This window comes from Aphis gossypii, chromosome 1 (genome assembly GCF_020184175.1).
Source record: "Aphis gossypii isolate Hap1 chromosome 1, ASM2018417v2, whole genome shotgun sequence".
Lineage (NCBI taxonomy): Eukaryota > Metazoa > Arthropoda > Insecta > Hemiptera > Aphididae > Aphis > Aphis gossypii.
Genome location: NC_065530.1, coordinates 7,691,675 through 7,715,720, shown reverse-complemented (window position 1 = coordinate 7,715,720; position 24,046 = coordinate 7,691,675). Strand labels below are relative to the sequence as shown.

At 29.8% G+C, this 24,046-nt stretch overlaps 2 protein-coding genes across 2 annotated transcripts in view; one reads left to right on the top strand and one right to left on the bottom strand.

Moving 5' to 3' along the window:
* Positions 1-23,420, top strand: part of LOC114119132 (neuropeptide SIFamide receptor-like) — a 43,545-nt gene extending 20,125 nt beyond the window's left edge. Inside the window, exons 3-4 of the mRNA XM_027980613.2 lie at positions 7,064-7,163; positions 18,534-23,420. Coding sequence (XP_027836414.1) covers positions 7,064-7,163; positions 18,534-19,296 — 863 coding nt within the window. The 3' untranslated portion in view covers positions 19,297-23,420. The remainder of the gene's footprint in view (positions 1-7,063; positions 7,164-18,533) is intronic.
* Positions 9,596-13,877, bottom strand: LOC114119133 (A-kinase anchor protein 14-like). Its single transcript, XM_027980614.2, has 2 exons — positions 13,709-13,877; positions 9,596-10,057 (listed from the first exon to the last, which is right to left on the bottom strand). Exons 1-2 carry the CDS (start codon positions 13,718-13,720, stop codon positions 9,776-9,778), a joined length of 294 nt encoding a protein of 97 aa, XP_027836415.2. The 5' UTR covers positions 13,721-13,877; the 3' UTR covers positions 9,596-9,775.
* Positions 23,421-24,046: the final 626 nt, after the last annotated feature.

Genomic DNA, 24,046 nt, shown 5'->3' with positions numbered 1-24,046 from the left:
TTTCGTCAATAGTCATTTAAAAACGTCGGTAAAACATCATATCGGTTGTAATTATTGTTTCGTCGGTTTTTTTTTCACCGGTGTTTACGTCGTGGTATTGCGTGTTCGCGCCGGAAACGTATCATTAATTGTCAATACAGCCCACGGTCATTTTTTGGCTATCAATTATCATTAAACGGGGCAATCCCGACATACAAGATATTATATTACGTTTAGCTGATAATAATAATTTGTGTATTACACAGTAATAATCATTCTATTTAAATATTATGTATGTTACGTATCTAATATATCTTTATTTATGAGTAGTTACAACATTTTCATACCTTTATAGTCGAATCGGTGTTAATGAAACATCGTATTTTATTTCTATTATCCACCAGCTGCCTCGTCTGGTCAAAGTCAAGACATTTCAAAATATATATATAATATATTTACCGTTCTTAGATAGGTAGTGAACTGCAACCGCACGTGCGACACACACGTATGTAATAAAATTATTTATTTTGGTATTATTTTAACGCGTTTCCTGCAGCTATTGCTTCAGAATAGATTAAAGTATCGGACTAATATTATATTAAATCGTTCTCCAATAAATTAAAAGTTTCAACTGAAAAATATTCATCAATAGTAAGTTAATAAAAATACACCACGATAGAATCACTTATTATTATTATTATTATTATTATGTACAACCTTGTTGCTCCGAGATTTAAATGCGGTGGCGCCCACAGTTGAGATTCAAAAACCACCGATAAAAGTTTAACATTTAATTGCGTTATAAATGTGTTTGTAAATTGAAAAAAAATATAAATCTCGGTGGATTTTGGTATGATAAAAACTTAATTAATACGTAAACGTTTTATGTCCAACAAAAAATTGTTTTCTAAAACGTTTACTAAGGTAACTTTATGAATAGTTATTATAATATAATACCATAGAGCATTGATTAAATGATATCAATAAACTTGCTGTTTTAGTTTTTCTTTTCACGAAAGTTCCATTATTAAAGTAAAGCAATTTTCCTTCAGTTTATAAGTTTCAGTTTTTGATTAAGATTCATCTTCAATCTGTCTAAATGAAAATCGATATAAGACAGATTACAATACAACGAGATAAACGATCTTCGAAGTGTAATATAAGTAACAATATAAGTACAGGTCAACTTTCGAAAACTCTGTATTGAAAGAAAGAAAAATGTATCGTAACTTTTTTTAAGGTGGTTTAAAAAAAAAAATTCTTTCGTTGTATCAACGTGTTGTTTATATACATTTTTACACATCTTCATGTGACAAAAAAACACATATTTTATGTAATTTAAGTTATGGAAATGGAAATGTTTTATATTTTATTTTTAATATTGATACTAATCAATAATACTAAATTTAATTTATCGAAATATAGTGTATAGTTTTACTGTAAATTATAATTGCTTATAGGTTCATTAGGTACTAGAAATGATTTCCTTTTGATTCTATGATGAAACGTAAGAACAGAGAAACCTATGGATTGCATTATAAATACTAATTATAGTAGACATATTTTAAGCTATATTTATATTAATAAAAAAATTAATTAATTTACATTGAGTTGGTTACATAATAAGCATACATAAATGTTAAAGTGTAGGTATTATAACTATGGTACTTAGGTATTTCGGTTATAACATTTGTGTACAATTTTAATTGTTGTTTGTTTGTTTCCGTGTTTAACGTAATTTTAGACTTTTGATTACACTGGTAAACACATCGTTAACATGAAAAAATCACACTTTGAGTTTCCGGAGTTAATACTCTGAACTCGGCTGAATTGTTGAGTTTGACCCGGTGACCTCGTTCACCCGTACACGTGGCAAGGCGTACGCCCTCCCCAAAGGGCTGTTTGCCGAACCGGCCTATAAAAATCGGTCGATTTCACCAAACCTTAAACTAGACGATTTTTATCAAATAACTCGCATTTTATGAGAATCCGGAATACACAAAATTAGATATTTTATTAATAACCCAAATTCAATATACAACTTTTTTTTATTATTATTAAAATACATATATTATATAATATGTATGTAAACATTTATGTGTATTAAACTTTAACACAATATTCTATTGAAATATCACGCTTGATAAATACTAAAATAAACGTACGAATGAATAGAATAAAAATAACATATTATATTAGGGGAGGCCAACCTTTTTTTGGTCACGATCTACTAAAAATATACCTCACCTTTAAGGATCGACTTCTATACAATTTTTTTTTTTTTTTATTGAATAACTATAATTATTAAGAAGCATATAAAGTGCGTGGCCCTAAAAATAAATTCTAACATGATCGACTTTGAAATTGTCCGAAATCGACTGTTTGGCCGCCCATGTATTATATAGTAATGTATTCCATGATTTAAATACATATTTAATAAAGATACATGATTTAACATTCACGAAACGGTTTCCATTTTTTAGCATGATTTGGAGAAGTTTGAAACGAAGCTATATTATATATTTTTTTTATAAATGTATTCATCAAAAACATACATAAATTTTGTATTGTTTGAATAAATATATGTATTTTTTTACAAAAGTACAATATTAAATTTTGTAAAGAATATTTTAATTTTAAATATACAGGACACGGTTTTTTTTTGTAAAGCCAAGACGGTTAATCTGCAGTAGGGTCATTCACCCTGCATGCAGGTTAATATAGTACACTATATAGGTGTTAAATCAAATTAGCATAGTTAATACTATAAAAATGAAATGCACGCGAGAAAATGTATGATATTCACCTTAAGGAAAATTGATGGCAAACGATTTGCGTATAACACTGTAAATCAAACCACAAATCACAAACTTCGCCGATGTCCGTTCGGTTATCTCCCTTTTTCACGAGTATATTATATTATAGCGTATTATTTATATACCTACATCGGCACCGATGATCCGAAGATGATGTACGATTTTTTTTTCACCATATTATATTATTAGATTTCAAGGCGGAAAATTGTACAGGAAACCGCAATGGCTTACCATAGTTTACAGGTTAGTCGACGGTTGACCAAAAGAAACCAACATTATTATCATTGCATCTAACGCGGTTATCAAAATTATTATGATTGTTATTATTATTATGGAATACCACGCGAGGTGAACCTACGTTTAAAACCCATGTTATACAATATGATCATAATAATAATAATATGTAATTTGGCCCAAATATTAGTGCTTGGTAATATCCAAAATACTATTTTAGTTATAATATATTATTATTATTGTTGTTCTTATCGATTTTTTTTTTTTTTTTTTTTACTTTCATAAATAAGTGATCATAAAATAATACTATTACAATATACCTATAACACGTAGGTTAGGTTAGGTAGACCAATATAAGTATCGAAAAATGCAACAATAATATTATACACTGCGGGGTCATTGAAAATTTGCGCCACAAGACTTGCGAAAATTTTGTTATGATCTGATGCGATATCCACTAGTTTTGGAATACGAAATTTCGACAATCATGTACTATGGTACTGAGGCAGTGAAGTAGACGTTCGGCTGAGCATTTATGATACATAATAACATATTACACCGTAAGTTTTATTTCGAAATCGATTTTCAATATGCCAAATAATAATATTAGGTACCTAATTAATAACATGCGAATACATCATTATTGTGATTTGGTGTGGGGCTAAGTAATAAATTGTGTCGGTAAGTAATACTATTCTACTATAATAACTATACAGCTTATAACACTATAAATATTAAAAGAACACAGTGACTTTTTTAAACTATTTTCTCGAGTGGTATTAATAGTTTACATAATTTCAAGTAGGTAATTGCAAAGCAAGCATTCATGAGATGAATTATTTGTTTTTACTTTCTTATTTAATTTTTTATCATTGTAATTTTTCAATTTTTTTCAATGGAACATACACTTTTAATTATATATTCCTAAACAGGAAAATTTTTTGAGAATTTCGATATACGCATAAAAATTAATTTTGTGCAAGTACACCTAGTAAATTATTTATAAATATTTAAAGTTTCAATGAGCAAAGTTAGAAAGTGGATCAACACTTTTCGAGGTACCATCATTAAAAAAAATATCATCTTTTACAATTTGTTTTAATTTTGGCATTTGCGTCGACCGCGTTTCGTATCTTGTACTTATATTTATAATATATTTTATAGATAAGTTACAGCTGTTCACACGTGTGTCAAAATAAAAAATATCGTCATTATGTGAATATAGACCGTAATTCGTTTTTGGCGTGCTGAAATTGCCGGAGCGTTGGCGAAACGTGAGCGCTGTAAACATAAAATTCAAATTACGTATAATCACATTTTAGATTATTTTTCAAAACTTCTATAATATTATATAGAAGCGCAGACGGTTTAGTTAAATATAACAAATCATTACGGTGCACGGCGTTTAGATCTAATTCAATTTCTCGACTTCCTTTGTGGCCGCGATATTGCAATTTGCTCGCATATTATGTGCACACAATATCGTCAGTTGAATCGTTAGTACATAAAGGAAACAGTTTTAATCGTTCTCTAAAATTGCACTTAACGTATACGATCAGAAATATTAAATATGAAAATGTTGTTCTCAATAACCATGCTATTTTATATACCATAGTAATCTATATTATTTATTCAACAGAAATTGTATGCATCCCATCAATTTGTCTATTTGTCGCAGAAATAGCAACATTGATTTCCTCTAGTAAAATTAGATTTGAAAAACTAACAATCGCATACAGTAAGATAATTGAATATTTACAGCAGTAAGAAAACGCATTAAATATTTATGTTATCTATATTGCTCGATAGATCAATAAATAAAATTTAAGTATCTACTCTTTTTTTGTACCTTATATATTCCTGTAACAAATGACAATTTTTACAAAAATCTGTCAAGCGAATATTAATCATAATTCAATATAATATACAATTTATGAAATCAGAACAATTATTAACGTTATAATACTTACCTATAAAGCTTAGGAATTAATCTATTATTAACGATATATTATATAAAAAAAAAATTAAAAAAAAATTAATTATATAATTTGTAATCACTATGGGTTTTATAACAGTAACATCTTTTAAGATTGATGAAAAGTTTTGAATTATTCTGACTCTACGTATCATTGTATTTCGTAATATTCCCCATGTTTAAAATATTAAAAAAAAACAACACTACTCATCAGATATAACCTTGTCTACCCAACAATAGGGTCACAATCAAACACAAATCTGGTGACATTGTGTAGGTACGTAGATATAGCGCTGAACGATAGAACACAAATATACGAAATGGTCTTCTTTTTTTTTCCGGATAAACTTTATTGTTACATACAAGACACGTCGCAACACAGCGGAACTTGCGGGTTTCACCTTGACGGTTGGTCGACACCATTATTCTACGTTTCACATAATACGGTGTTCGCAGATCGGCAGAGTTAATATAATACGTAGTATTTTACTTAAAAAATACACAAATCTCATAAGCGTGTTTTACAATAAAATCTATACTAGTTTTTCAAACAAATCCGATTGCAGATCTATTGAAATTAAAAAAAAAACTACCTCATCCAACGCTACCGACCGGAAACAAACGAATAACTGCAGAGTATAATGTATAATGTAATATCTATATGTATATGTAGGAAAATAAAACAATAAATATGTTTTGATAACGGTCCACGCACTACGTACAATATACGCAGACATAGGTATTTGACTAAAAAGGGGAAAAAACCATTAGTATTTTATATTTGTATTATACCTTTTATGATATTACTCACCTACATCTGATAAAATAAAACAATTTATCATTCGTCATTATAATTTTCGTTTTCAAACATGCATCTTTAATCTAATAGTTTTGAAAATATTTTTACTCGATAAATAATTCTATTAAAACGTTTATGTTTTTGGTAAAATATTTGATAATACATTTCGTACCCATTACATAGATAAGGCCACTTTTTATTTTTATTTTTTTGGATTTCAGTCTGAGTTGAAGTGATTTTCGTTTTATTGAGTAAAATGATAATTTTATATCAAATACATACAGTATTTTATTGAATAACTGCGAGGTTAAGAAATTATTTGCATATATGTAAATATTCAGTTAAAACTTTGCGTGTGCTTAACTGTAATAAATTACCTATATAATAACTACATATTCGCTAGAAAAAACTACGGTAAAAATATTCATTATCATATTTTATAGTGTATCCATTGAAATGTCGTACATTTTTCGTTTTTATTGTTTTTATTTTTGCTTTAATAGAGAAAATTTCTACCAAAACTATTTAAAATTTAATAGAATAAATGTCATACATTTTTATCTGTGTTTAATGTACAATCAATGAACATACGATAAAAAAAAACTCTATTGTATCACAATCATTTTTATTACTTATCAATGCAAACGAATTTTGTGGTTATTTAACAAAATAACAATTGAAATAAAAACTAAAGAATTAAAAGACATTTTAATACATTATTATTGTCGTACATGTTATATGCTATTCTACCGGGAAAACCTTTTTGTACTCAATTCATTGGCCATGGCTTATAGAATGGTCGTTGATCAATTTCTATTTATTACAAAGAAAACGATTTTTTCTTGGAGTTTATCCTAGCAGGCTTTATTTTTTACTTGTTTTACATTAAGTATAATATATTATGTTTTAGAAAAATAAAAACGATCACATTTCTATTCAAAATAATTTACATACAAGTAAATAAGAAAAAAGGTTCTCACTAAGCGTACATGGATAAAGTTATATTCTTTCTGACAATAGAAACAGTAATAAAAAAAAATATATGTTTTACAATCTACAATTGTTTAACGAGACGTCTCGACGATGATGAAGTATAAAAACGTGATTTTTTGACGACTTGATCATAACAGGATACCTACTGTAGTCGCTTTTATACATACTTGTATGTATGAAAATTATAATAATATTATAATGTACGCATTAGAGAAAATTTAACTTGTCGGTAAAATATATTCTTATATTGCTTCTTTTTGTTTTCAGCGTGGATCTTGGGATCGTGGATGTGTAAGATCGTGCCGTATGTTCAAGGTGTTTCAGTGGCAGCGTCTGTGTACAGTTTAATCGCCGTTTCAGTTGACAGGTTGGTGTACGAATAGTTAAAAAAAATAAAATAAACACTTAATAACTGGGGTTTAGCTGATACCATCAATGCATGTTGTGTTGTTGTTGTTATATTTTAAATGGACGTTAATTGATTCACGGGTTTTAATGTGGTACAAATTACAACGAATTAAAACATTCCGTTGTTCATTGATTACTTACTTAAAACATTCCTATTTAAAAAATAATAATTTACAGGTGTAATCCCATGTCAGCGTGAAGCTATAATTGGTATAATATTATTATAATCTCAATACTAAGCACATTTGATATTATGTTTTAATAAACTGTTTTGGCGCCAACTAAAATACCGTACAGTAAAGTAGTAGGTACTTATATGTATCGACATTTTTAAATAAAATATTATAATATATGGAGTACATTATTTTCAATGTAACGTTTCTGCTATCGCAGATTATTATGGTACCATAAGATTTAACAAAAGAATATTCTAAAAATTCTCAATCGTTTGACATTTTTTTTTTTTCAATAATGATTTTAGCTGTTGAAAAATAATATCATAAACAAAGTTTTTCTCTATTTTTTTCTATTGATAATGGACACTAGGTAATTTATTTGACCAAATATGAAATCTGGTTTGCACTTAAATATCACGTTATTTATACTCAAATAATATTAAGCGTAAATACATTTCAATAAGGTCGATAAGTAACATCGTAGCATACAATATATTCAATCAATCGATTTACGTAAACAGAGTCCTACATTGGTATTGCTTTGATTTAAGTTTACTGTGCCCGGCAATAAATTAAAATGAGTTTAGATTAGCAGATTGTACTATATTGTATATTGAACAACACATAGAAGAAAATAAACATTAAGGCCGATCAATAAAAATAATCCATCATACACTTTTGATCACGAGGCGTTATAGATAGTCTACTAAACATACACGACAACAATATTATTTAAGTGCTTTGATATAATATTATGACATCAAATAAAAACCATAAATCTGTAGATTTAATGTAATTTATGATGTTACTTTTATATAATATATAAAAAAATGTTTAGGCTATAATGATGTATTAATAATTCTTTTATATAATATTATAACATGGAATTAACTACTTATCAAATAAACATGTTAATATTAATTTTCTACGTGATGTGATAATTATACTAGCGAATCATTCTAATGGATGGGCATAAATTGGATCAAGCATATTATTATTATAAATGAATAATGAGAGTAGTCGAGTTAGCCAAGTTTCTAGTTCTATCATGGCTTATTAGTTATTAGCATAATAAATTATGTACATAGGTAGCTTATAAGTTATAACGATTACTTTTATTATGCGGAAAAATAATTAACAATCTGATTATTTTAATCAGCTATAAGTGTTTATTAAAAAACCGACTGAATATATTTTTAGTTTCAATTATGAAAATGTAACTGAAAAAGAATAAAAAATTTTTGTTTTCTTCGCAGTTTGCTTATACTTGAATTATACAGTATATTTTGTTTTATGTTTTATTACTTAAACTTTAAAAAGACAATAGGTTGCTGCTCAGTCGTAGTTTTGAAATTGAAATAATACGTATCAACTTTACTAATAAGTTAAAAAAAAATGTATATGTCATTACTTTGATTAAAAAAAAAGAGTATAAAATAAACATTATAAAACAAATACAGTACTTTCTAGTACTTTTTGTTTTGTATTAAAAATTTACTGATATTAAACTAAATATTATACTTATTAAAATATTACAATAATATGGTACATTACGTTATACTATTCACGTGATGTTTTTTTTATTCTCTTGTGCTGTTATAATATAGAAAAATTATTTCATTACTAAATTGATAATAATAACTTAATATATTTTTCATATAAGTAATATAATGTAAGTAGCATAGGAAATCCGTTGTAACAGCAATACTGTAATAAATATCTACAATATTATATATAAATACATTCAGAAGAGTAGTCGTACCATAAAGTTGCATGCGATCGATAAAATAAGCACCATGAAAGTTCATAACAGTGCAAAGGCCTCTTCTATATAGTTTATAAACACACGCGCGTGCAGGGGAACTATCTAACAACCATCTAATAAAATCTTAACTGCTGTTTTCAATGGTCCATCACGGTCGGATATGAGAAGCATAAGCCCCCCAAGTGTTTACGAATTTTCTGGTCCGTGAAAATGTTAGCTCTCCTTAAATTAATTTAAATATAATCTCATTGGCAATTTTGTCCGTTCTATATACTTGAGTTTTGATATTAAACCGATTTATTTTTTCACACTGTTTTTTGATTATTACGTTTTTCCGTGAGCACGGTATACTTTCTGTTTCTTTTTTATTTTCACCGCAGTAGGTAATATAACACTGTATTAGATATCGAACAGCATTTTCAGGATAGAAATAAATCACAACGCAAAATATACGAAGTTATGACAATCATTATTATTATATTAAATCAATATAATAGTTTTTTGACCAAAATAACATTTTTCCGTTAGTTTTTTGAAATATAGTATGATAATTTATAAATAAATGAAGAAGGTCTATGCACTACGGTGTGTGTATGCATAACAATAAATTAAGTTAGCCAGAGTCGAAAATCAGTAGTGGACGACTGAGTGGACGGGCAATACCGGGTGGACGGCTACCGGGTGGACGGCAACCGGATGTACGGAAACTGCCGGATGGACGGCAACGGGATGAGCGACGGCTGGTACGGCAACCACACGGGCCACGGGCGACGGGTGCGATTGGACGACAGTCGACGAGTGTACAACGGAAGCCGGATGGTGTACGACTGCCGGAACGACAGGCACGACTGGTACGACGGGCACGTATGGTGCTGCGGTGGCGACGGCAACCAAACACAGGGTTAATGCGATCTAGAAAAGAAAATATATTGAATAAATCATTAGCAATTTTTTTGAATTCCAGTTGTAGCGAAACTTAAAAAAATTAACTCCGTTAACGGAGAGCTTGTAAATTATCCGTCTACAATTAAGTACAGGTATTTAATTTAATTTAAATTGAAGAATAAAACTCTAAACATTGAGACTAATCAGCTAATCAAAGAACAATGGTTATCTGTGTTGATTTGAGTTAAAATATATATATATATATATATATATTATATATACTAACTACCACCCGTGATTAAAAAAGCTTCGGGTGTGATGTTGTAACGAAATTATACTATTGCACGGTCTGCGCCCCCGAGATTACTTCATGACTGAATAGGATATTCATAAAAACTATGTTTTACGAAAAAAAAACGGGCGGTGAAAATTCCTAATGGGAACTAAAGTACTATGGATACTTACAAAAAAAAAAAAAAATACAAAGAATCATTATAAGATTCTATACGGGTGAACACCCACTAATAGCCTTGTTTGTTTAGATCCGTCGCTGTGATTATTAAACAGCTTAAAAACGTTGGTTTGAACTTTTAGTTACAACTTATGGTGTTTTGAAATTCACGTGTTTTCGGTAAACATTTTTCAAGACAGAAAAGTACTATAAAGAAGCATAAAACAGTCATTGCCGTTATCGATTGAAAAAAGAACACATGTGGCACTATACAAACAGGTCAAAATTGTAAATTCCCAACGGGGTTTGACACAAATTTTAAAAGAGACATCTATTAGATAAATTTTCTGGAAAAACATTCACGTAATAAAGTTCCGAAAATGTAATTTAAAATTGGAATAAAAGCATTCAGCACTATTCACGTGTCATGATGTACGATTGAATACTGGTTTTACTGTACAGTGATTAATTTCAAAAAACGTTTATTGTCAAACTGCGAAATCGTGAGTGCTCTTTCGAGGGCTAAGGATAACTACAGAAACTATTAAGACATAATATTGTAATGCAGGAATGCAGGATACATTATATACCTTTGCACTTCCTCTCTAAATCACCCGAATATTGTCCACAGGACGTCGACGTATGCAGTGCTTGTAATGCAATTAAAAATACTTTTTTCTTATAACAGTTATCAAGGATAGGATTAAAAAAAAACAAGTGATATATTTTATATAATCAAATGATTATCATTACAACACGAGTGTATAAAATTCCACGTTTGGACATTTTACCACGAAGTAAAATCCTGCAGACACACGCCTAAAATTCACTCCTGGACGAGTTTTCCAAAAGAATATTTAACACAAATAAACGAATATACCCCGTACTGGTATTTAAAGTGTGGCGAATATTATACTATCGAGTGTAAAAAAAAAAAAAATCAACACAATTTCATAGTCATCGTCGCGGTACTGCATCTTGACCTTTTCACGAGCATTATAAATACACACGAGATTTTTTTTTTTAATGCGTATACCGTACACGTGTACAAAGATATGCACAAAAAAATTTAAAGCACAGGTATATACATATGTATACACGTTTGTATATGTGTGTGATCGGTGTAACTCGAACCCAACACATACACACACAGCTATATACATTATACATAAAAGTAGAGTTGCAATTGCATTTTTTCTCTTCAACTCGTAAACTCCACGTCCATTATTGCAATGTTTTTATATTATATAAGTGCTGCTACACAAATAAATAATATATATATATATATATATAATATTTAAATACGCCGGCGCGTGTGCATGCGTATAACTGCAGTGTTTAAGTGTGTGTGCGTCTCACTACTGAAATTGATTGTTTGTCAACTCGACGGCATAATGATTTACGCGACCGTGGTTGTTTTATACCGTAGCAACCGCCGCCGTCGACACTGATGACAAAACTAGCTATATATTTATATGTATATGACTATAATAATGCATATAAATATAATATATGAAAACCACTATGGCGATGCGACTACTACACAACGCAGCAAATAATAATAATATAATAATATATCATTGTTGTTGCGTGACATTATTACGACGTCTCTAATGACCGCTATACAACTATAACACTACTGTTGTAGTGGTTACTGGTTGGGCGTCTGAGCATTTTAATAGGATAATATTATTACAAAACAGACATTTTTGAACCACCCTATAGTGTTTTAGCCGTACAGTCGTTACGATTTTGTCAGACATCGTCCCGTACGCACGGCGTCCGTCAAGACCAGAACAAGATGAAAACGACTGTTTTGGCGCGCTTAATCGTACACAGAAAACAACAGCGAGCCAGTAAAATAGCATCGGTGAAAACGTGATATTTACGATTTACGATAAGGCTCCGTATAAGAGTAGAGTTTAACGTCCGAAAAATAGGGGAGTTAATGCATATCGTGCACAATAACCAGCGACCAGCCCCTCCCCATATGGCGCCACTGACAGTCAGTCTGTAGGCATAATAGTGGAACATTAATGATATATATTTTCTTGGGCCTAATGCAGTACTCAGTCTTCTGTAAAAGATGTACAAATATTTATATCACAAACTAAATCTTATTTTTCAACCCTAAACAAGTAAATATGGTCTCCGGAATAGTACTGAAAGATAGTGCTTTTCTGATTAAACTACAATTACTCATAATACTGAAATGTCTTACAGAATTCAAATCATAAAAAAAAATAAGAAAATATAAAAATGAGCGGATAATACAATATTATTATATTAACAATATTAACGATTAAAATAATACAAATCATAATAAGATATTAATATGTATATTACTTTAAATAATATAATTAATGGCAATAATTTAGTAATATTGTTAACAAAAATCGTACATAGCAATATTTAGCTTATGTGTTTAGCTGTTATATACAGTAATATAACACAAAAAATAATGGTAAGATTATGTGATTAGACTGATTAGAGTATTGTCGCTTTATTTTCTCACAACAGTTGTACACTACCTACACCACAATAGATTAAAATGAAAAATATAAACCAAAATCGTTAAATCATTATTCCTCGATTTATAGTGATTAACATTTAAAAAACATTTAAAGCATCGTTATTATATGAGTGACACGTTAACAAGTTGATATCATAAATCGTTGTTTTGGGTTTTCCTTAAGCATCACGGAAAAAAAATGATATCGATAAAAAATGAAATCGATTATGATATCGAATAATAGTTTCGTTTATAATATTTAAATGACCGTAGCATACGGTCACAATATTATTATCATCATTCGTATATCATATCATTATCTCCTCGAAATATTCGGAACAACATAATGCAATATAATCATACAATGTATAGCAAGTTCTTATGAAAATTGAAACGATAAAAAAAGATATTGACGAGTTATAGAAGAGAGTTGACATTGACAACATTATAGTAATACAGATGTGCAGCGAAAGTAAAAGTCGTCCAATTATTAAGACCGTACTATCTTATAACGACCGCAATGCGTTATCAAGTGGTTCTCCAGAGATTTGCTCGTCGCAATGTGCAATCACGCGTTCAAAAAGTAATATTATTAATAGTAATTACAAACATGATCAGCGATTGAAAACTGACATCGATAGCGTTAAACTTATCGTCGTAAAAAATATAATATAAGTATTATTTTTTCGGCGAACCGTTATTATGTCGCGCTTACCGTGAACTTCATGGTGATGACTGGAAAAGTCCGCTGCAGAGACTTATTGAGCGTGTGTAGTTAGGATTTTCGACTTGTAGTTGTCGAAAAGCGAATAGAAACTGTACTGTGTCTGAACCACGTCTGTACTGGGCTTTTATACTCGCGCTGCTGCCGTCGAGTTTACCTCCGAGGCCCAAATTTGGCCGCCGAACTTGCCACCATTTACGGCCGTCCCGCCGAACTTGACCCGTTAGCGGTACGAAATACAAGTGCGCGGCCGTGTGACATCACCGTCTCGAATACGTGGAAACTTGCGTCGGAATTTGTTTCCCCATCACATAGGTACATACCAAACCGGACGCTGGCGCAACCGTTACCATTTTTGCCTAGTCACTCGACGACGTTTTTCCATCGTCGTCGTTGCACCGCGACCGTCGTAAACCACCTTGGCCCAGCAAAAATCGTACGACGACAACAACAATAACAACAACAAAAACAACGCTAATCAAATAGTATTAAGTTATATCATCGTGTGTACAGTACTGTACACTTAAGCCGTAGATGCACACGAATGCATCGTACTGTGACCAGCACAACTTGAAGTTTTTTTAATTTTTTTTTTTTGAGGGTGTGAAAAAAATGTATAGTAAATAGTTTTTACAGATTTTATCAAAAAATATATAGTAGGCGACACTCTTATAAGTACTTCTCAAAAAATTGATGGACTAAACATTAATTGTAGGTGAATTTGAAAAATGTCGTCTGGATTTTTGTGTAATTGTAATTAGTGAAAATATAATATCAACTTATTAGTACTTTCCAGAAAAAACTTTACGACTATAAAAATATTAATATTTTATTTGTAAATTAACAATTACATAAGACCCACATAAAAAAATTATATTCAAGTTCGAGTATAATGACTTTTTTTTAAATAATGTGTTAGAGGTAAAACGAAATATTTTTCTCAACTGTAAAGTGTTAAATGTTTACTGCCCATTTTTCTACTCTCAGAAACACTTATGTTGTTGAATGTAGATTATGTTTCATGTACACTTTTTTCGTTCGACAAATTCACGTCTGGACGTCTAGTACATATTATTATAATTTAAAAAGAACAAAGTTTAAAATGTTTCTAAATATCTCTTGAGTTATCGTATTGTGTACTTAAATTATATATTATGATCTTAACCGCAAACATGTGCTTAATGGTGCTAACAGTTTACAGCTGATAAACTTATGTCATTAATTCGTTTGAACGAACAGCCGATGAAGAACGTTGTGACACGAACGTTAACAGCAGCAAGTTGCAGAAACTGAAAGTTTTCTCATATTTTTTATAAATAAACATGGTACCATCTACGCATAATTATAATATATATGTTTTAACTTTATATTATAATGATATCTTCGTAAAATCAAACCAATCGAAGTCAGAAATTTTAAATTTTATTTGGCTTATTTACTATTCTAAAGCTGGATGAGTTTTTTAATTGTTCGACGTTGCCAATGCATATTTACACAGTTTCATACCTAATTATTGTGATAATATAATTTTGATTAAGTCAGCACTTTTTTCTGTATAAAATGGCATTTTTCCACTAGAATATTATTTTTGTTTTAAAGTGGTTGAATTGGCTAAAAGTTAAAAAGCTTTAAATCTGAAAATTCTGCGTATTATATAAAACGAGAGATAAACAAACCTTAAAATAAATACTATAATCGTGACCTCAAAAAACCTGTATTTTCATACAATTTCTTAGGGTTAAATGTTTAACACTTGCTGTAAAAAAATATCTACTAAATGGTATATTTATTAGTTTTTTAATTTTTAAATCAGTTAATATTCATGCAAAATTAAACTAATGTCTCGTATAATCAAATAAAAAATGTGATATTGTTTTCATTATTAATATACCCATGCTGTCAAAATTACTAAAGGCTTTTCAGTGATTACGATTAACTATTGATTTTTTATTTTCGTGCGACAATATCATGGTGAGCAAGAAGGTCAATGGATTATTTTTTGTCCTTACCATAACCCTGGCCGGAATAATGTATAAAAATAATTGGTAGGTATATTTCATATTTGTAGTTGTTTGTACAGCATCGATTTAAAACAATAACTGTTCTTATACAAAATATGATTTATTTGAGAAACAAAATCATACTTTAACTTTTCTTTTTTTTTTTACATTAATGTTTGTGTAAAAACGCAAATTGATATTTCGCTATAATATTAGTCGAAGTGAAATAACCCTAGCATTTTCTTGATAATATTATGACAAGCCTTTGATATTTTTATGATTGAGTTTACATAATCGTAGTGAATAACTTATATAACAGCTGAATGAGAAAAACATATTCAAGCATAATAATTATTTATTTCTTACATTAATAAAATAGAATTGAAAACCTTACGTCGAGAAAGCAATGAACAGTAATAGAAGGAATAAAAAAGGTTTAAATCCTTAAATTCGTATTAAAGTTTAAACATGATTCGGCATTTTGTATTTGAATAATATAAACAAAAACGTTGAATCCTGATTATCATAATTTTATTTATTATCATCATCAGCATGGTTCACATGTTTAAATAAATTGAAAATGTTTAATGTTGTTATTTACTCGTAAAAATTTTAATGAGTTCATAGGTAATCACTAATCACTAATGTTATAAAATATTTATTTAGCAATATTTTTGATTGTATACCAATGAATAGAGTTGAAAATAGTATTCAAATGTCAGTAGTACTTAAATAGTATTCTCTGATAGGGGAGTGATAAAAATATTAGATTTTATGATTAAATAACTTATTTAATGTGACTATAATATTATAAATTTCTATAAATATATAATTATGAACCAAATTTATTTTATAATTAGTATTATTACTTTAAAATAATATGCAAGTGAAAATAGTTCTGAAAATAATAATATTGTAACGTTCGTGCAATTTAATTTATTAAATATTAAATTATTTGATTTGATTCCCATATTTTAACTTGTTTTAAATCAATAATAATTAAAATATACATTTTATTTTTAAACAAATCCACAATTAACGTTACAAGTCCACTAATGAAATGTCGAAACTTTATAATTCAATGTAAGATAGAAAATAAAAATAATACATCAGTGAACTTTAAATAAATTCTTAGCGTTTAGATTGCTTAGTTGATAATAACACAATGTCTGTTCAAATTTATTTAAATTACTCTCTTATTTATATATTATAAATTATTCTATATAATCGTTTTTCTTTGATAAATTATTCATATTATTAGTATTTATTTAAAAGTTATAACAGTGACACATTTTGTTTATAGTTTTGTTGAATATTTTTGAAGTAGCAATACGTTCATAAGATTAAAATATTGTAGCACTTGAAAGTATAATAAGTTACATACTATTTAAAGACAATGAATTACTTTCGTTTATTCAATATTGTATAATATTTCAGATTTTCTGAATTTATTAGTTATTTTAAAAATACATATAGTTATCAGTTAGATATTCGTATTAATATATTATTATGATAAGTTTTCCAGGAAGAATATAGCAAACTCATCCAACGTTATTTAAACGAAAATTATAATAAAATAGTATAAGTTAGTGCAAAACTTTTTTTTTTCAAATTGAATGTCGGTTCAATAATAATTTTTAACGAGATGAAATATGAAAGTACGAGTTGGCATTTAGAAAAATCGTGTCTGAAAAAAAGATACCGTTTAAAAGTTTATAGGTATATTCGCTGTATATGCTGATTATGCAGCTGTAATTATATGACGGCGAAAAAAAAGCCTAGTTCGAAGATTATTTTATACCGTATCTAATAGTATACATATTATGATAGCTATATACATATTTTCTGTGGCGCCAGGCAACATATTTCAAAGATGGCGATGTTCGATCGAATAGGCCATATACGTTTGGTCACACTTTCATAATAATAATACGTAGTTGTCACTCGAATCAGCACTATTATTACATAATATTATATTGTTATGTGTAATTTTTTCTTGAAGTCTTATAACAACAGATGCACAATACATACGTTTTTTTTTTTTTAATTTTGGTTTTTTTCATCTTATAGTATGTATACACGAGCCTTTTGTCAGTTCAAAAACTATTGTGCTCAAAAACATGAGTTTTATCTTAAAAGTTATTATTATTCGACTGTGTCAGTATACTTCCACGATACTTATCTGTATAATATTAGTATAGTTGTCTCAATACTAGTACTGTACGAAGGTAAATTGTCTTTATGGCCTCTACTTTTGAACCGTAAATATGTCACAGATTCTTATGCGCGTCAATGCGTATACTCTAATGTTTGGCCTCCCTTAGAACGTCAACAACAAAATCATTCGTCTCCTTACGTACCGGACGTGATAATTAATTTATTCGGGTACCTCGTTATCTATGTGATTTTGAATATTGGGGTGTTGTTGTTGTTGTTGTTGCTGTTGTTGTTATCGTTGTTAATTGGACGGGGTAAAATCATAATATCTTTTGGCGTGTCTATCAAACCGTTAAGGAATTAACAACGTGCTCGTATAACGCCGCCCGAGGACAAACAAAGATTGTAAACCTCAAATATTTAAAATAAACTACTATATAATCTCCAAACAAGTACGGTAAAACTGTAGCAAGGTTTGCAGTGCAAATAAAACTAAACAAAAAAATATCATTTTATCGGTAATTTATGATTAACGTAGCTAAGTCTAGCCGGTAACTCATCTATCATATAATTAACTCGTATTTTGCACTTGAAAATAATACCTAACTATAACCACTACTGCCACCTATATTGACGTTGCGGTCGTTTTTTGTCCACAGGTTCCTGGCCATCTGGTACCCGCTCAAGTGTCAGATCACCACTCGACGCGCTCGGTACATCATCGCCATCATCTGGCTGGCGTCGACCACGATTACCATACCGTGGGCGCTGTTCTTCGACATGGTGGCCATATTCAAGGACGCCCCGAACCTGGAACTGTGCCTGGAGGTGTGGCCGGACTACCTGGACGGCAACCTGTACTTCCTGCTGGGCAACCTGGGCCTGTGCTACGTGGTGCCCACGGTGGCCATATCGCTGTGCTACGTGATGATCTGGGTGAAGGTGTGGCGGCGGACCATACCCACCGACAACAAGTGCGCCCGCATGGAGCGCATCCAGCAACAGAGCAAGGTGAAGGTGGTGAAGATGCTGGCCATGGTGGTGGTGCTGTTCGTCGCGTCCTGGCTGCCGCTGTACGCGATCTTCGCCCGGATCAAGCTGGGCGGCCGGCTGGTGCCGTGGGAGGAGGACTTCCTTCCGGTGGCCACGCCGATCGCGCAGTGGCTGGGCGCGTCCAACAGCTGCATCAATCCGGTGCTGTACGCGTTCTTCAACCGGAAGTTCCGGCGCGGCTTCACCGCCGTGCTCCAGAGCCGCCGGTGCTGCGGCACCCTGCGGTACAACGAGAACCTGCAGCACTCGGCGTCGGCCAGCGGCAACGGCGGCGGCAAGGCGTCGTCGTACTACATCACCAATCACCACGCGTACACCAAACGGCAGTCCAGCCAGGAGACGAACGTGTCGTACATATTCAACGTCTGAACGCACCCTAAGCCGCCTCCCCGCACGCACACACGAACGAACGTAATATTATGTCGTCCGCGATGTCTTCGTCGCAGCACTATCGTTGCTGTCGTCGTCGTCACGATATATTAAAATATATTATAATAATATAATAATAATATCGTATCGACGGTAATCAAAACTAATAATCACACAATATAATATGTAATAATAATTCGAAAGAAAAACCTCCTTCAATGACGTCGGAAGTGTTTTCCGGTCCGGCGGCGGGACACTATTTTATATACGTTATATGTGTTTTACCCGGAGCCTGCGATTAGATCGTACGCGGTAAAAATATAATATAACGATATAATAATAATATTATAATGACTTGTCGAGTGTTTCCCGCCGCCAAACATCCATATCGATAATACAATTTTATATATTAAATAATAATCGCACACATATACCACGTACCTATAATACGTATATTGTACTGCCGATGCACGCTCTACGTGTATAATATTATATATGTCATATACGATTTAATAATAATAATAATAATATGTAACGCATATCGTGACGTTTTAATAATATATATTATAATAACAGCGATACGTAATCGTTTTAGGCGAAATGCGAAAAAGCGAAATTATGCGCGATTTTCACATCTAAATAATAATATTATATTAAAATTATTATAATAATGATAAACGATATTATAAAATGTAGTCCATCGAAATAATAATAATTATTTTATAATACAACACATACACTCATATATATAGGTATATGCGTATTTATATATATGTATTAATTTTAATAATACATACATAGAGTGTATTAAAAATTAAAATAATAAAAAATTACGAATACGTAATATAATAATATTATTAATACGTACAATCGTCGATTTGCACGCTGTACATACACAATATATTATATTAGAAGGTGTTTTCAATATAATTTCTCAACTATCCTTTCCCCCCAGCAACCCTCCAGCAGTGATATAGTCATAGACATTATTTTACACCTTCCTCTCCCGTCCACCTACCGCCTATTACCCACCTAAAATCCACTTTCAAACAAGGCATGCGAGGCCTGTAACGATGTACAATGTTATGGTCAATAATGGAAGAAATCTGGGTATTCGATGCGCGTGGCTCGGGCGACTTGCAATAATCGCTTAGAGATCGTCTAGTTTTATCGGAATAATCCTTACAAACTTTTCTACAGCTTGGGTCCCCAGCTGAATGTTTCCGAATGTCACGAGTTCCGGTATAATATATATTATGTGAATATATTCATGGGCCGTTACAAACAAGTAGCAAATGGTCGAAAATGTTGTTTTATTTAGTTTTTTTTTCTCGAATTCCATTCCGTTTGAGAGAATTTTTGGACTCCGATCTGAAAGGATTACCAATAAAACAAGATATCCGTACACTTCATTTTATTATTATGTGCTACTCATCGGTTGTCACTGTTGTTTCTGTGATTTTGTTCGTATGACTTGTCGCGGCTATCTCTCGATAACTATTAATAATATAACAATAGTCAACGATTATAATAATTTGAATTTGAATAGTAATAAAACAGCTATAAGACTATAGGTACATGATAAATTAAATATTGTTATATCTATGATTAAATATTTGACATGTCTATATTTTACTTAACAAGTCGAGCAAGGCGCAGAATATCCAGTATCTACCTCACCACTTTTAAGCATCGTCTTAAGTCATAACATATGCCTTTCCAACGCGACCTCTTTTGGTGCACTGCCCTTTCGTGATAACGTTTCACAGAAAGTACTGTGTATATTTTCTATTTAAAATCCTACTCGTGATTACTACCCAAACGCGTGTTTTTATTTCATTCGAAACCCTTGACACAGCAGCCACACCCTCACACCACACATTATTTGCAGTATAATGATATCGTATTATAATAATATAAAATATAATATTGTATTTCCAAGCGATACCGAAAATCGATTGATACACGTTTAGATCACGACGTATTTTGTATTTATTTACTGTACTCGTGATACGGATGAAAGAAAAGACGAAAAGAAGATTTTGATGACGAAAATGAAAATGAAAACTATAGAGAAAGTGATTTGGCACAGATTTACATGGCATATTACACGATTTAAGATTCGAACTGTTTATACGAATGACGAGAATATGAGAAATACAATATTATTGTTATCGAATATAAGTATTACGTATTATATACTATTCCACCGCGCTTCTGAGCGCTAACATTGATCTGTTTATCGCAATGTATAATAATAATAATATTAATAGTAACGATAATACTCGCGATAAACAATTAAATTTACCTATCTGCTAAATTTGAATTTTAAACATAACACGTTTTCGTGATTTTGATAGGTAAAACAAAATTAATCCAAAAATATAATACTAATCATTGCAATAATTATACATACATTGCACGTGCTCTACACTTTGTAGCTACACATACAATGTAATTACTACATAAGTAATAATTAATACATTTATGTGAATAACCTTTAAACATATTTTAAAATATAGTAGGTACGTTTATGTTTTGAAAAAGTTAATAAAATTCACCGATTCTCCTCCACAATTGACGAATAAATAAATGAGACATTTTTTTATCAATAATAAAAAAAAAACTATCTTTGTTACACAAACATAATATTATAATATTATATAGATTTGTATAATTAAGAAAGTTTAACTTTCAAAAGTTTGGATAGCAGACAATTAGTATAATTAATATAAATAATTAGTATTTATACATTTTAAAATTCAATACACATGTACGTATTACATATATAAAATATTGACAGCTTAAATAATATTTGTATTAATGTTTAACGTACCCAAAATATATTTACACGATAATTTACACTTAAAAAAAAAAACAATAATAATTATTATAAGACATTAATACTTACATCTATCAATAAAATAGTATTGTCTTAATTAATTTTAATGGTAATTCAGCGAATGCAATGCAAATAAATATTAGACTTAAACTATAATAATTTAAACAATACGTGTTAAATCCAATATGAAAATGTTTGATTTAGTTTTAAGCGATTTAACCAAGGTATTACATTCATCGTTGATGTCATATTTTGTTAAATCAATTATATAATGGAAGTGAATATCAAACACTAAAATAGTTATGATATTATATATCAATATATACATTTATAATAGGTATAACATTTAAATTAAGTATAGATACCCAGGATCCTAGAATATATAATATTAAATGGCAATTCTTATATAATGCGATGTTTAATCAAAAAATAATATATAAGTGTTTTTTCAACATGTTTCATATAAAAAAGAAAATGATAATTATATATAACAACATAACTGTGTGAAGTATGAATTTAGATAATTATTACGTAGGTATTATAGTTTAAAATTTCATGTAGGTATTTTGTTTTGTTTGAATGCTAAATTAAAAAGAAACATAAATTAATATTGAAATCATAAACAACTATCTAAGATGATCTTATAAAATAATTCGTTAAATTATTTTGTAACAGAAATATCTTTGGCGATGAAAAAATAAAAGTAAAAAGGTGTATGTTTTGTCAATATGCATAGGAGAATTAAGTTTTTTTTTCCTTTCCAATTAATACTGTAAGAGTAATTTTTTATAGTAAAATATATTATGTTGTACTTAAAATAGTCAAACGCTTTATATTTTGTGTAATAATAATGGTAATGGAATAAATAAGACGCTGGATAATTATTATTTATTACATAATAAAACGAGTTCAACCAATTTAAATAAATATCATATAATACGTCATATTATATAATTTTAACTTTGAAAGATAGATCATTTTAGTTACTATTTGTATTTTAATTCTGTTAAACTAATTTTCTATGACCGCATTAATTTATACGTTTTTAACATGTCTCTTTGCGATGTTCTTTTTGTGAACAACGGATTCGTGTGAACCATATTTAATTATTGCAACAATATTGTATTTTTTTTTTTTTTTTTACTGTTCGTGTATACGGTAAGACCAAAATAATATTATATTACCAGCGTTTTCTTTCCCGTAGTATATCACGTATTTAGTTTGTGCAGTAGAGTGTATTTAATTATTTAGTTGGATTTGAATTTAAAAATAATTAAGAAAATATATATATATATATACTTATACTATGTATAAAGTATACCAAAAATCAAAGATATTGTAGAAGTATCTCGGTCCAGCTGCTATCGTTGACAAAATATGATGAAACATCAAATTCAACATTAGAACCTGATATTATTTTCAATTGTACTTTTTTTTTATTATTATTATTATTTTTTAAGTTGAATGAGTGAGCAAATATAAACACATTTACAAAATACACGTAATCATGAAAAAAAAATCGTTGTTTTTTATTGATTTCCGTATCTTTTTTACTCTTCAGTTCTTGTGATCAAAAATATATAGTGTACAAAAAACATAGCTGACTGCCATTTAAGATGGCATAATATTTTAATAATCCTTACTAATGACTAATGAGTAATTTTATAAAATATGTGAAAGCAACTCTGACTGTCTGTTACGCTTTCACGCTAAACATATTTTGATAAAATTTGATGCAGAAATAGATTAGACCTTTGAAACATTACATAGGTTAACCCAACCTTGAAGAGATGGAAATAGGGTTGTAAAAAAGTGTAGTCACGCGCTGTACTTTTAAAAACAGTTCTAATATATAGCGATAATCGTAACCATATAAAATTTTAAACCTTTATAATAATATTTTATTTA